This window comes from Meleagris gallopavo, chromosome 8 (assembly GCF_000146605.3).
Source record: "Meleagris gallopavo isolate NT-WF06-2002-E0010 breed Aviagen turkey brand Nicholas breeding stock chromosome 8, Turkey_5.1, whole genome shotgun sequence".
Lineage (NCBI taxonomy): Eukaryota > Metazoa > Chordata > Aves > Galliformes > Phasianidae > Meleagris > Meleagris gallopavo.
In genome coordinates this window covers 17408228-17421528 of record NC_015018.2, presented here as the reverse complement: position 1 = coordinate 17421528, position 13301 = coordinate 17408228, and the positions used below count along the sequence as shown (strand labels likewise).

Sequence of the window (13301 nt, the reverse complement as noted above, 5' to 3'; positions counted from 1 at the left end):
CGATCTCGCTGAGTAGCATCGCTCAGGACATGGTAGCTGTCCACATGCTTAAGCTCTACGAGAAGTACAACCGGGAGGGGAGCCGGCCCGGCCACGGTAACACGGTCCGCAGCTTCAAAGGCAGGCCAGGTAAGAGGGCGGGGGGGGAGGGGACCGCCGCCGCCGCCCGCTAGCTGCTCCTTCGCCCTGAATCTCAGGGCTCTCCCCGAAGCTGTCAGTGGCTGCGGGGTGTCCCGCCCCCCAGGGGTCTGCGCAGCCGGGGGAACGCCGGGGAACCCTGTCTAATATGCAGATGCAATGCCTCTCCTCTGCTCCACGGGTGGTTTCCCACCGCTGCCGACAGTACTGTCCACCGACAGTATCTGCTCCGAAGCGATCAGCCTCTAGAAAGCCTCCGCTGCGGGAGATGCGAAGTGTCAGCGAACGGAGAGCCGTTCCCAGACCTTTCCTGAGACGGTCTGAGCACCGATTGCTGCAGCCGCAAGTCTTCCCCTCCAGCTGCCGGCGCGGCTCCGAGGTTTTCTAGGAGTGCCGCCTATGGGACCGTCTCAAACTGCTCAGCACCTCGGGCTCTCGCGCTGCCTGAACCTGAGGCAGATGCTTTACCACCTTCTTTACTTAGCTGGAGGCTGGCCTATGGAGATGCAACAGCATACATACTGTTAAAGCTTCTTCCCTCGAAATAAGTTCTTTACTTAGATGGTGTTCTTCACATTTGTTATCTGTTGACAAGGAAACTTAAAATAACCCTGTCTGGAAAATGTCTTCCTTTGGTTGACTCTTACTAGAGTTAGAGATCATAACTAGAACGTTGGTTCTTAGAGAATGAGGTTTGTTTCTAGAATGTCACTTGTTACACTTACAGAAGAACTGTTTTCATAGGCACAAATAATAGGTGACTTATTAGCGAATGGTTACTAGACTACCGTACAATAATTCCTACTCTATAGTGCATATCAATTAAATTTTTATCCAGTGTCAGATGTAATAATAAAAAGTCATCCTATCCGTTTTAGAAGGAGGGGATCCCATGGAAGATAATGTGGCTAACAACAGTGTAAAGAAACCAGGACTAAAGATGTACTGTAACTGCAGTCATTTGGGAAGGAAATAAATCTTTATGCTTTACACCGTTAGCCAGATGCTAACTAACAGGGGTTAGGAAAGAGCTTTCACTGTGGATAGCTATTTTGTGATCTCCCCTTTCTACTTGTACTTTTCCTGGCAAACTGATACTCAAGTGATACTTGCTGCTATCCAAGCAAGGCCCCATACCACTAAGAATGATTTGGGAGGAATACGATAGGGAATACTTTTTCTTCTTCTTTTTTTTTCCCCTCCCTCAGGTAACTTACATCCACAGTTTCAGTTTCAAAATATCAAAATAGCATTTCCTACCCATACAGGTGGCACTGAACAAGTGCATGTCAGCATTTTGCTCATCTATCAGATCATGGCAGATTCTTGCAGAGTAACTTGCATAGAATCATGCAGCAGGGATAAAGCACACCTGTGTCCAAACTATTTCTCCTGTATTCCACCTGTATATTTCTCTTCTGGGTTCTGTCTCTCCCCAGTAATACATGCAACATGAAAGCAGAAGCTCCTTTGCACTTCTTTATGAAAAAAAAAATATATATGTACTTTCTTTTTGATTCATTTGACTAGTGATGAGCAGTCTGAAATGAACCGCAGAATGACACAAGATAAAGAGAGAGGAAAAACTAGCCAATCAGTATGGTTTCTTTTTCCCTCTACATCCTCCAAGAAATTCTAGAGTTCTTCTGAGAGAATAAATCAGTATGATCACTTAACAAGATGGTATCACCTAACAAGTGGAGTATCTCATCTTAATGAAATGTAGATGACCCTTATTTTCTTATCTAGATAAGCAAAACTGATTCTACCTACAATGACTTTTTCTTTGTTGTTCCAAGGAATGGGCTTAAAAAAATTAAAGTCCCCTTCAGAAAACCTGTAATCACTTATTTCTATGCTGCAGCTTAAAGCCCCTTGCTGTTGCACACTCTAGCATCTGTGATAAAGTGGACCTCAGCTGCAACATGTCAGTCCAGACTTAGTTTGTTCCATCATCATATGCATTTACTGAGGTCTTCTCAGCTACAGAGTTGTACTGCTATTTAGCCCTCAGAAAGCATACATCCCTTAAATTGTATGGATTGTTTCAAGTGAGTTATGATGTAACAGTAGTCCACACTCAGTGTGAGGTAATTGCTGTATAGCGTATGAATTCTGCACCTGTTCCAAATAGAACGTTGTTTCTCTGGCAGCATTTAGAATTGTCTAGCACTTTAGGAGTTTTTCACAGACGTTTCATCACCGCTTCTCAACTAACCTCCATGTGTGTTCACAAGAGTTTGTTGCTTCTCTGATAAAGAGCTGAGAGATAAGCACTTAGCTCATAGTTCAAGTTTTGTTTTAGTTCAGGACAAACTAGTCTATAGACATTTTTTCTTTAGATGCTTTCCAGTTTTCAGAGAACTTTGTAGCTTTAGAAAACAGCACAAATTGACCAAAGTTAGCTGCACAGTCAAGTCATAAGTGGCCTTGGAATGTATTTTCTTACCAAATGTGAGATACGAAGTTATTGCCCAGCTTCATCTAGGTTGCTGAGACAAAAGAATTGGTCTTCATGGCAGCAAGCAGCTGCCTAAGCCACGAAACCCTCCTGTAAATTGCTTCTTGAAGCTCAGTCTCATTTCCTGAATGCCATCCATCTTCTGTACTAAATAAAGCACAGACTAGAAAATAGCAGCAATTTAATTGACTGTTTTGTGTGTCTGTGAAAGAAAAGCAAATAAAGGTTTCTCACAAAACTGTAAGTCTGGCCTCTAGAGATTTACAGTTGCTTTAAAAGCATTTTAAATTAGGTTTTCTGCATATTGTTTTTGCTACGTGTTATCAGTAAATCCGCATTGCTAATCTTCACTTACTGCAATGCAGTGTTCTCCTAGCAGGTGGATTACCCACTAAAAGCTACTTTCTTTCTTTGGCCACTTCCCTGTTTTTTCTCTACCCATCTCTGCATACACCCTCAATACATCTTGCCTGTATTCTGAACTTGAAGTTGTAGAAAGGTAGATACAATCAGTAAAAAATTACTAACTTTTATAATATATATAGCTAGTACCATTCAACTAAGAGTAGACCAGTAAAGCATAGCAATTCTTGGCTGAAATACTGGTAAAAGCATGAATTATATGATTAATTATTATTATACTACTATGCTTTCTCCAAAACTCACGTTTCCTCAGTCTCTAACAAAAAAAACTCACTTCCAGGCGTTTTTTCCAGCCTTTCAGTAGCTGTAGATTGATTCTATACTACAAAGAAATTTGACTTTTTTTGTAATTTGTTTCACTTTGGAATACAGAACTAGTTTCGAAAACTTTAGATTCCCTTTCTGAGCTCTAATTCCAAATCCTCTTCTCATGTGCAGCCCTCAGACTCACATCTGAAACATTTTTATCCCAAAGATGCATAAGCTTGAGAGGTTTCTGTAGAACTGATAGTGCCAGGAGCAAAATATTCCCAAGATTTGAATCTAAACTTATTTTTTCATAGACTGAGCATCTTTGGATATGACTAGTACTGACAAAAAGTTCTCTGATAGGAATCCTGTCTTGAACTGCAGAAACAAGTAGGGTTGCATCATGGAATGCCACCTGTCAACTGCTCTGCCATGTGTGAAAACGTTACTGAATTGGTATTGGTACAGGCTGTTCCATTTCACTGCATCAGGAAAAAAATACAGATCGTGTGGATGGAAATTGCCTACTGAACTATTGTTACTTCCAGGCTATCTATGCAGTCTTGGGATTAGTGAACACTGTAACTTGCTGTGGTTTAGTCCAAATGATGACTCTAGCCAGCACATACCTGAACTGGAAGACAGCAAGCACCAGTTTAGTGGTTACCCACTATTGTCCTTTAATGCTTTCTTACTACCAGACTGAGCTTAAGAAAGCGGGGTCATCTCCTAGTTCTGCTACCACTTTCCTGTACACTCTTAAGCTTAGCTATTTTTCCTATGCATCTTATTGATCTGTAATCAGGGAGTAAGTAGTATGCCTCTAAAAAAGGGATTTTTGTCAAGGGCCATCTTCTATGCCACATGCAGCATATGTTTCACTTGGGCCAGGTATGTTACCAAGAACATTATGCATATAGTGAAGTACAGAGAACAAGGGAGATGCTGTCAAAACATTAATGTCAATGAAGACGTGATGCTCTATCCAGGCATGTTTTCTGCTCATGTGCCATAGGAAAAGTTATGTTTAAGTATAACTGCAAACATTGCTTGCACACTTTTAAGCTGAAGTGACTCCAACAAGCTGAATGCATACCTGGTTTGAAGAGAGTAAGCAAAAAGCAAAGTTAACTCATCCACTTGTAAGGATAAGTGGTTTGACTGCTGGTGTTTTGTTTGTTGTTGTTGTTGCTGTTGTTTTTATCTTGGATATTTATAATGGTTTCCTTGCTCTTTTGCAGAATTCTTGTCACAGAAGCCCCTGTACTGCTTCAATCTAACATCCATGCAGGATTCAGAGATGGTTCTTGCTGCCACTTTTCACTTCTATGCCGACAAACATCCTCGGCACCGGGAAGTGCTTTGTAAGCGATCCAAGAACTCATCGTGCCGCCTCCTACACCTGCCTCCCATCCTGCGGCTCAACCTCATCTTCCGAAGCATCCCTCAGAATTCTGCCTATGGACAACTGAAAGGGAACATCAGTGTATTTCTTCAAAGGCGAGGGGCTTGGCATGCCAAGGACATTTCACATATCATAAAAGAATCGAAACGATCTGCAGAGCTTATCCTCTGTGCTGAGCTTGATTCTGGGGAGAAACACCGAGGCTTCCCTGAACAGGTCACCAGTCATTTGCCTTACATACTGGTTTATGCCAATGACCTTGCGATCTCTGAACCTAACAGTGTGGCTGTCACCCTACAGCGTTACGACCCATTCCCTTCCAGTGATGGGGATCGAAGTGTGTCACCTAATGCTTCTGCTGATACTCGAGTGAGAAGGGATACTTACCTTTCTAGTTCTATTCAGAACAATGAATTGCCAGAGGTAGAGTATAACAATAAATATGATAAGCATGACATATGGGAGAATGCCTACAAGTCCTTGAAGCCAAAAGCCTCTCGTAAAGACCGAAGGAGAAAAGGGCAAGAAAATGCAGAAATGCTTGCAAAGTCTCAGGTGCTAAACTTTGATGAGAAAACAATGAAGAAAGCAAGGCGAAAACAATGGAATGAGCCTAGGATTTGCTCAAGAAGATACATGAAAGTTGACTTTGCTGATATTGGCTGGAATGAATGGATCATATCTCCCAAATCATTTGATGCCTACTACTGTGCAGGGACATGTGAATTTCCAATGCCCAAGGTAGCATGCCTTTTCATTGCTGTTAGCTTGCAACTAGTAGACTACTGCTCTGCCTATCCAGCTACTTTGTTAGCTAGATTTTACCTTTAGACTTCTACCCATCTCACTGCCTTCAAACTAATTTAAGCAGCACTGTTTCTACTCTGTTTTTACCATCCATCAGAGTGCAAAAAGATTCCAAGTTATTTTTAATTTCAGCTGAAGAATAAAAAATCTCTGAAGTTTACCTTGGGGTTACACACTAAACCAAATTATTTTGGTGTGGTATCACCACAGTATTAAAACTAATAAAACAAGTACTGTACCAAAGTATTTCTGAATTCCACTGGTACTACCTCAGGAAAAAATTGAGGGATAATGACACATTTTTAACTGAAGAAACTGCTTGTTACTTTGAAAATAAGAATGCCAACTGAACTGGTATTTGTCTCAAAATTCTTAAGTGCTTCCTTAATTTAAGTCTTAAAATTAAGAAAATCCTGCTGGAGCTAAAAAAAAGGTTTCTTTTCCATATACAGCAGAGAATGCCAAGTAGCTGTCTGTAACACTCTAACTCCGGTGTTTTGAATTCCTTCTAGAGAAGCAGTGTGAAATTTCCTAATAAAGAGGCAAATATGAAGTTTTTGAATTCTAGTGGAATTCTGATTTGGCCTACTCCCAGCTTACTTATTCTATGGCAACAAGTGGAAATTTTGGCAATCCTGTGCAATGCAGAAATTCTTCGCACTTTATAGGGCTTTCAGATAAAGGGCAAAAGTTTGAAGCAGAGCATAACATTCATGTTCAGAAAGTAATTATTTTGCAATTCAACCTACAAATGGCCCAATTATTCATTTAACTGCCTTTTTTTCTTTTTTTTCTTTTTGCATGTGAACACTCTGTCCATAAGTAATTGATAGTGCTTTCCAGAACAGGATATCAAAGTTCTGAGACAAGAATCTGCCCTATAGGGTGCTGATGTATGCTTGTGTTGAAATCAGTAGTATGATTGTAGGAAGAGTAGATATGCAGGCTAGTTTAAGTCCAGGAACAGTGAAAATCCAGATTTCAGGGTGGGGTGAAGAAATGTGCCCAGACTGAATATTCTCATGCAGCTGGCCAATTCTGACACAGGTATACATAAACTGATAGATGATCTGGTAAAAATTAAACTTGCAGAGGCTTACATACAGTTCTCACTTTTCCGTTGTAGAATAGAAAGATCACTCAAAATACAAAACACAACTTAGGAATATGGGTCCTCTGCCATAGTCTAATGCATTATTCATACATACCAAAGAAATAGAAAATAACACTTGGCTTCTTGTAAGCAAAACTCTATGGCACAAAGAAGCTGACAGAACCGAAGGAGATTTGATACACTTACAGTTGAAACAGTAAAATAAGCTTGTATTGCTGACTTATTTAATACTGCATCTAGAAATATTGCTTGCTATAGAATACATATTTTCTTGGAAATCAAAACCATTTTAATTCTCAATGTGCTAGCTAGAGATGAATTACTGTAGCTATATTAGCATCTTGGTAGCTATATTAGCATCATCCAGATTTGGGGATTTTAGATTTGTTTGGAGGTCTACTTTTTGTTAGCTTTGTGTTTTTAAGGGAAAAAGTATACAGACAGATTCACAGTTTTAACTGATTAAAATCATGGTTTCCAACAGCAAGGACAAATAGGATATCTGCATGCTTGAATGAAACTTCAACTTGGGCCAGAGTATAAAAATTACTATGAACGTTGTGGAAGGAGAAATAGCCTTTGCTGTTGCACATATGTCTCAAGTCAGGAAAGCATGCATACGATCTTTCTAGATCGACATCAAAGGCTGGGTGTAGCTCTAAGTCATGAAGACTTGGACCATGAAGTCAGCTGGTGATGGAGAAATAAAACTTATTTCCAAGGTACTCTTTCAAAATTGTGGAGAGAATCATATACTTGGGATGTTGGGAATCAACACACTGAAAGATTATTTTTATTTAGTACATCTGCACATCTAATTTGACTGCATTTCTTGATACAAAACAGCACTTGTACAAGTTGCTTTGTTTCAAGTTCATCTGCCTTGCCACTGAAACTCTTATTCCCTGACTGGGAAGGATTTGTTTACACAGAAAATTTAAAGTGAATAGCTCATGAAGACAATAAAAATTATTTAAGCAGGAAGATGCTTACCCAACAGGACTCTTAGATTTTAACTTTATTCATAGGAACAGGTAAGCTACAGCAGCTCAGGGCTCATCTTGTGTATTTTTCCATGACCTCTTTACTCTGAAATATGAGATCAAGTTCCATGGACTTCATGCTTGTAACTTTTTCACGCAGTCATCTTATTTAAAGAAAGTTTATATGCTAGATACTATCTTGAGACTTCAGTCTCATTCAGGTGTGCAGACATATTGCCAACATCACCTCTATGACAGCATCAAGATAAACTGCATTTTCAGGCGCCATAACAGGAATGCTGCATTAGTTTTGATAGTGCTTTGCTGATTTCTGTTGCCATGTCATGCCTCTGATTCAGTGGCCATGGTTACTGCTAAGAAACCAGAATTTGGATATATCTTCTCCCTTATCAATAGTAATTAGAATAATCTCAATTATGTCCTTGTGAAAGCATCATTTATGATTATCAGTTTTAATTCCACTCTCTACATGAAAAAACAAACTTTATTGAAGCTAAGAAGTGCTGCTTTTTAATATGTGGCAGAGGGTGTTCTTTGATCAGTATGTTCATGATAAAGCAGACTTTAAAAGGGACATAAAGCAGGAATAAGGAGTGAAACCTGAAGAATTTCAGATTTGCTTTTCAACTACATCAACACACTCTGGTTTTCTGAGGTTAAAATTTCCTCCAGCCAGGATTGTCCTAGAGATTAAGAAAGAGTAGAACCTGGCCCAATGGATAAAACTACTAGCCAGCATTTAAGACATAGTGCCTGCCCAGTATCATCCCTACTGGGCATTCAACTCAGACTTTCCATCTTTCCACTTCAGCACTTTGGTATAAAGGTTAAAGTCAAGCTCAGCCCAAGGTCACTGAGCACTTGGGCCAGAATTCCAGAAGGGCTGGAAAATTTAGAGCCTGGCTGAATGTGGGATGGGTGTGCTGCCTGGCTCCGCTGTGGGTATAGGACTCAGGCAGCCAGATTCTGCACAAAGTAATATTCCATAATAGGCAGCTTTCTCTTTAAGCATTGTTGCTCTTAATATGTATGCTTCCAGGCATTAGAAACCTAATTAGTGCTGTCATCTTGGTAGCTTGATTTATTCAGGCTGAATTGTTTCTAACTAGTTTCAGGGGTGACAGCTGCTCTCACTGAACTTGGCTCACATCTCTTTGTTCCCCACAGTTACCGAGGCTGTATGGCTGGAGAAGATCCTTGAAGGATCTTCTGCATGTTCATATGTGAGGATTCTACAACAAAGTAATTGTCACGGAAGACAATGATGGTGGCTATCTGTTGCATGGGGTAAACAAACTCTGTTTCAGTAGTACATTAAGATTTGTGACTGTTACAAGTAGCACCATGAAGGAATAAAGGAGACACGACCATTTCAGGAGGTTTGTCATACAGGTTATTTCAAGAACTAGATTCTAGGAGCTTCAGTTTTTTGAATTTCTAAACTCTGCAATTGCTTGTATATATAAAGGCTACTTCCATTTGTCTTGCTGTCCAGATCTGCTGACACAAACAGTGTAGGCAGAAGCTTATTTCTACTTCATGTAGCAAACATTAAACTAATTTACTGCTGCCTGTTTGTGGACAGCTTTGAAATCCTAAGATTAAGGGTGGCATGAGAGAGTAAACTGTTGCTAATTATGCCAGTGCATGATAAATACAGAAAGGCTCTTTTCAGGATTGGTCACCTCTTGGGACCATCTTGACAGTGATGCTGTCTTGAAACAGTGAAGAATCACAAATGGATTTCACATTCTGCCCTTGTAATGGTTCACACGAAGTCGTTTCAAATAAGGAACAGCTAGAAGCATTTGTAGAAATTGAGGTCTGTTCTGAGTTTCTGGTATGATGTTATACTTAAATGTATCAGAATTGAATAATTCTTAAAAAAACATTGTTTGATTTAGCAATGCACTGCATAGCTTTTCATGATTAAATAAAAAATAATGCTTCATATATACTTCATAGTTATCTGAAAAATAAAAAGCATATGAGAATAATTCTTCTCACTTGAAGAATCTGCTTCCATGTTGAGATCTGCAAATTTCCTTTTTTGTCCCCAAGGTGCCACTTGTACCAAATCTGATGAAAACTACTAAAACTGTAGCAAAATGCCAAATATGACCACACAAATTTGACCACCTGTTACTGCACTCATTTTTTGGATTATTCAAGCACAACATATGAACAGGAGTCACTGAAGCTTCAGCATCAGTGACGGGTTGTATGCCTCATTACTGCATCATGTACTTGGAGAACATTTATTCCATGCTATGCTGAGGCAGTGACACAGAAAGGTTGACACCTGTCACTGCTTCACTGGTAAACCTCTGCTTGACTGTATGTACCTGAAGTAACAGAATTGGTAAAAACTGTTTAGTACTATTCTCAGACTACAAGGGCCAAGTGTAACTTCTGAATACATGCTTTAAAAAAAATAATTCTTTTATTTAAAAAAAAAATAGAAGTAATAAATAGTACACTATTTAATAGCTGAACGTAAGTCTTAGCTCTCCATTTATTCTCAGAGCCATTATAGCTAATAGCATTTCTCAAATAATTTTCCACCGTGTCAGAAAATCAATAGATAGGGTGGGTCAGTACCATAAACAGCATATAGATATAAAGCTGTGGTGAAATCTCACTTCATGTTTTTCCTGCTCTCTCAGCCTTTTGTTTTTTTTCTCCCACTTCAAGACTAGCTTGGAGCTTGGGTGTTGGGGGAGTCTGCTGAGGGAGACAGAGGGCAGTAGGCAGACTGCAGGTATGAAGTATTCATTTGCAAGGGTCCTCTGATTACAAAACACTCTGAGACTGTCCATCTATTCTACGGCAAATCCCGCCTGCTTCTGGAGCACTTATTTTAAACCTCAGTAATTTCTCCAGGAAAATGTAACTAATTCAGTATAATTTATACCAGAAGTACTACTGCAAGACTGAAATAGTTATTTTGGAAATAATTACAGTAGCCAATTTTCCCAGTCAGACAAGAGGTTAAGAAAGAGATAACCTTGAGCTGAGAAGTGTGCCCCCCTTAGCCCTTTTCTCCTGCATATCTGCCTCCAGCATTTAATAGCTACCGTCATGGACACGGTTCTCTTTCCAGGCAGCTGACTGCTGCCTGTGCCACCAGTGCCCTCCTCTGGTATTTATGAAGGCAGCAGAAGGCATACAAACTTGGACACATCCTGTGCAAGAAGGCTGGAAATGTCAGGGCATGACTGTGCTGTGTGGCCTTGTGACTCAATCACATATATTTCTTTTTTGAAAACCAACCAAACAAAAAAACCTACAAACACACTTGTAGTCATTTTCCAAGCCCTCTTGGGAAAAAGATTTCTCATAAATGAAATAATAAGCATTTCCTTTTCTGTTCCAGGTTGTCAGACCATCAAATCACGCTACAATCCAGAGCATCGTGAAAGCAGTGGGAATCATTCCTGGCATCCCAGAGCCCTGCTGTGTTCCTGACAAAATGAGCTCACTCAGTGTCTTGTTCTTAGATGAGAACAAAAATGTTGTTTTGAAGGTATACCCCAATATGTCAGTTGAAACTTGTGCCTGCCGATAAGTTCATACGAATACATCTTCAACAACACCTACAGATCCTGCCTGACTGCACTGGGAAGTTGTGAACAGGAAATTAATCCTCTTGAGTTGACAAATGAATGCAAGCCTACAATTCTTCTGCAGGAGGCATGTAGAGAGATGAGAATGATACATGTGCCCACCTGAAAGGATATGCCTTAGTGCCATCATTTGACTTGTACATTCACCTTCTAGGCATTCAATACTTTTACAAATGTCTTCCTAACCCACCTATCCAAGACACATTGGTATTTAGTGAGAAAATTATATGTAAAGTTTTCCATAATCAAAAGACTAAAACATGTTTTTATATGCTATTTTTACTATTTTTATCTCTTCAATTAATTAAGAAGATGGGAAGTGAACTTGCAAAGAATGGCTTATATTAGGATATCACTTCTGTACACAAAATGTTTTGCCTAAAACACTCATAATCTGCATATTTATACTGAAAAACATGCTGTAATAAAGGGCTTAATATGTATATTTTTTTCAGGAAGCAAGTATATTACACTGTCAGAGAATCATACAATCATGGAATTGTTTGAGTTGGATGGGACCCTTAAAGGTCATCTGGACCTTTATGATGCAATGCATATATGCAATGAACAGGGACTCCTACAGCTCCATCATGCTGCTCAGAGTCCCACCCTTGAATGTGTCCAGGGATAGAGTATCCACCACCTCTCTGGGCAAACTTTTCCAGTGCCTCACAACTCCAATTGTAAAAAAAACTTCTTCCTTCTACCCAATCTACATCCCTCTCTTTTAGTTTGAATCCATTTTCACTTGTCCTATTACAAAACACTCTCCTAAAGATGCTGTCCCCTTCTTTTCTTCTAGCCCTCTCAAGATACTGAAAGGCCACTAACAGGTATCCCTTGAGCTTCCTTTTCTCTGGGCAGAACACTGAGATACCGCTGGCTTTCTGGACTGCAGGTGCACATTGAGGGCTGATGTCCAGCTTACCACCCACTAGTATACCCAGGTCTGTGCCCTATACTTATATCTCCCAGGTTTTACAGCAGGGGTTGCCACGACCCAGGTGCAAGGCCTTGCACTTGGAATAAGTCCAGTAATAAACCTTGCACTACATAGGCTTTCACATACACCGTATGCTAATACTGACATTTTGGTTACCCTGTATTAATATATAATTTGTTCTACAAAAGACATAATGTAACACCCCACACTTTTTATTTGCTGGATGACTTTAGGCTGTTAAACATGTGCTCTGAGTAACACATACTATATATTAATATGTTGAAATACTAAAAAAAAAATAACCAAGATTTATATTTTTGTAAATTATATTCTCTAGATTGTTACATGCTTTTAACAAAAGCTAATAAATTAAAGGAACAGTAGTATCTAAAAATAGTAGAATTGTCATTCTATAAATCTTCTCTGTTACATTCAGTAGTTTTTTTGCATCGTGTATTATGGAGCTTTTGTTTTTTAAGCTTGGAAATATTGAAAAACATGCATAAATTTGGCTTAAACAACTTCAAGTGGTAATCTATCTCTACTGGATAGTAGTTGTTTCAAAAGTTTTGTTCTTTGTGGCTTAATTGGAGGTTGAATTTATTGAACTTTAGCTTCAATCCATTGGATTTTACTGTAACCTATTTTTATTAGATCTCTTTTGTCTATTATCCCAAATATATTCACTGTGTATTTTTAGTATAGAGAGCAGGGTCAAATTACGTTTTGGCTAGGATTTAAATAGGTACTTTGATTTCTTATTATTCTAAGCCTCAAAACAATTTCTCATAGCTCTTTTCTGAAGTCTTTCCAGAACTTTCATTAAATTCTTTTTCCAGCAATGAACTTCAACATGGGACACAATATTTGGCAGCTGTTCCATTAAAAGTCTTAACAGAAATAACTCTACTTCCCTCTAATTCTCTTGCAATCCTCTGTTGATACATTCTGCAACTGCAACACTCTTCTAACAACTGATGTTTCATTACTGAGCCTGTCAATTCTCTTTCTCTCTATCCCTCCTTGCCAGGACACACTGATGATGTATTCCATTTTTACCCACTTGTTATGCCATAATCTAGGCAGACCAGGAGCAGATCAAACTTCTGAAAGCAGTGAGGTAGCACAGAG

At 39.3% G+C, this 13301-nt stretch overlaps 1 protein-coding gene across 1 annotated transcript; it reads left to right on the top strand.

The window, feature by feature from the left end:
• Positions 1–2: 2 nt before the first annotated feature.
• GDF10 (growth differentiation factor 10) lies at positions 3–13160 on the top strand (the record flags this gene model as incomplete). Its single annotated transcript, XM_010714531.3, has 3 exons — positions 3–129; positions 4513–5417; positions 10978–13160. Coding segments are annotated over 3 exons (1224 nt in total), but the record flags the coding sequence as incomplete, so codon positions are not given.
• Between the last annotated feature and the right edge of the window lie 141 nt (positions 13161–13301).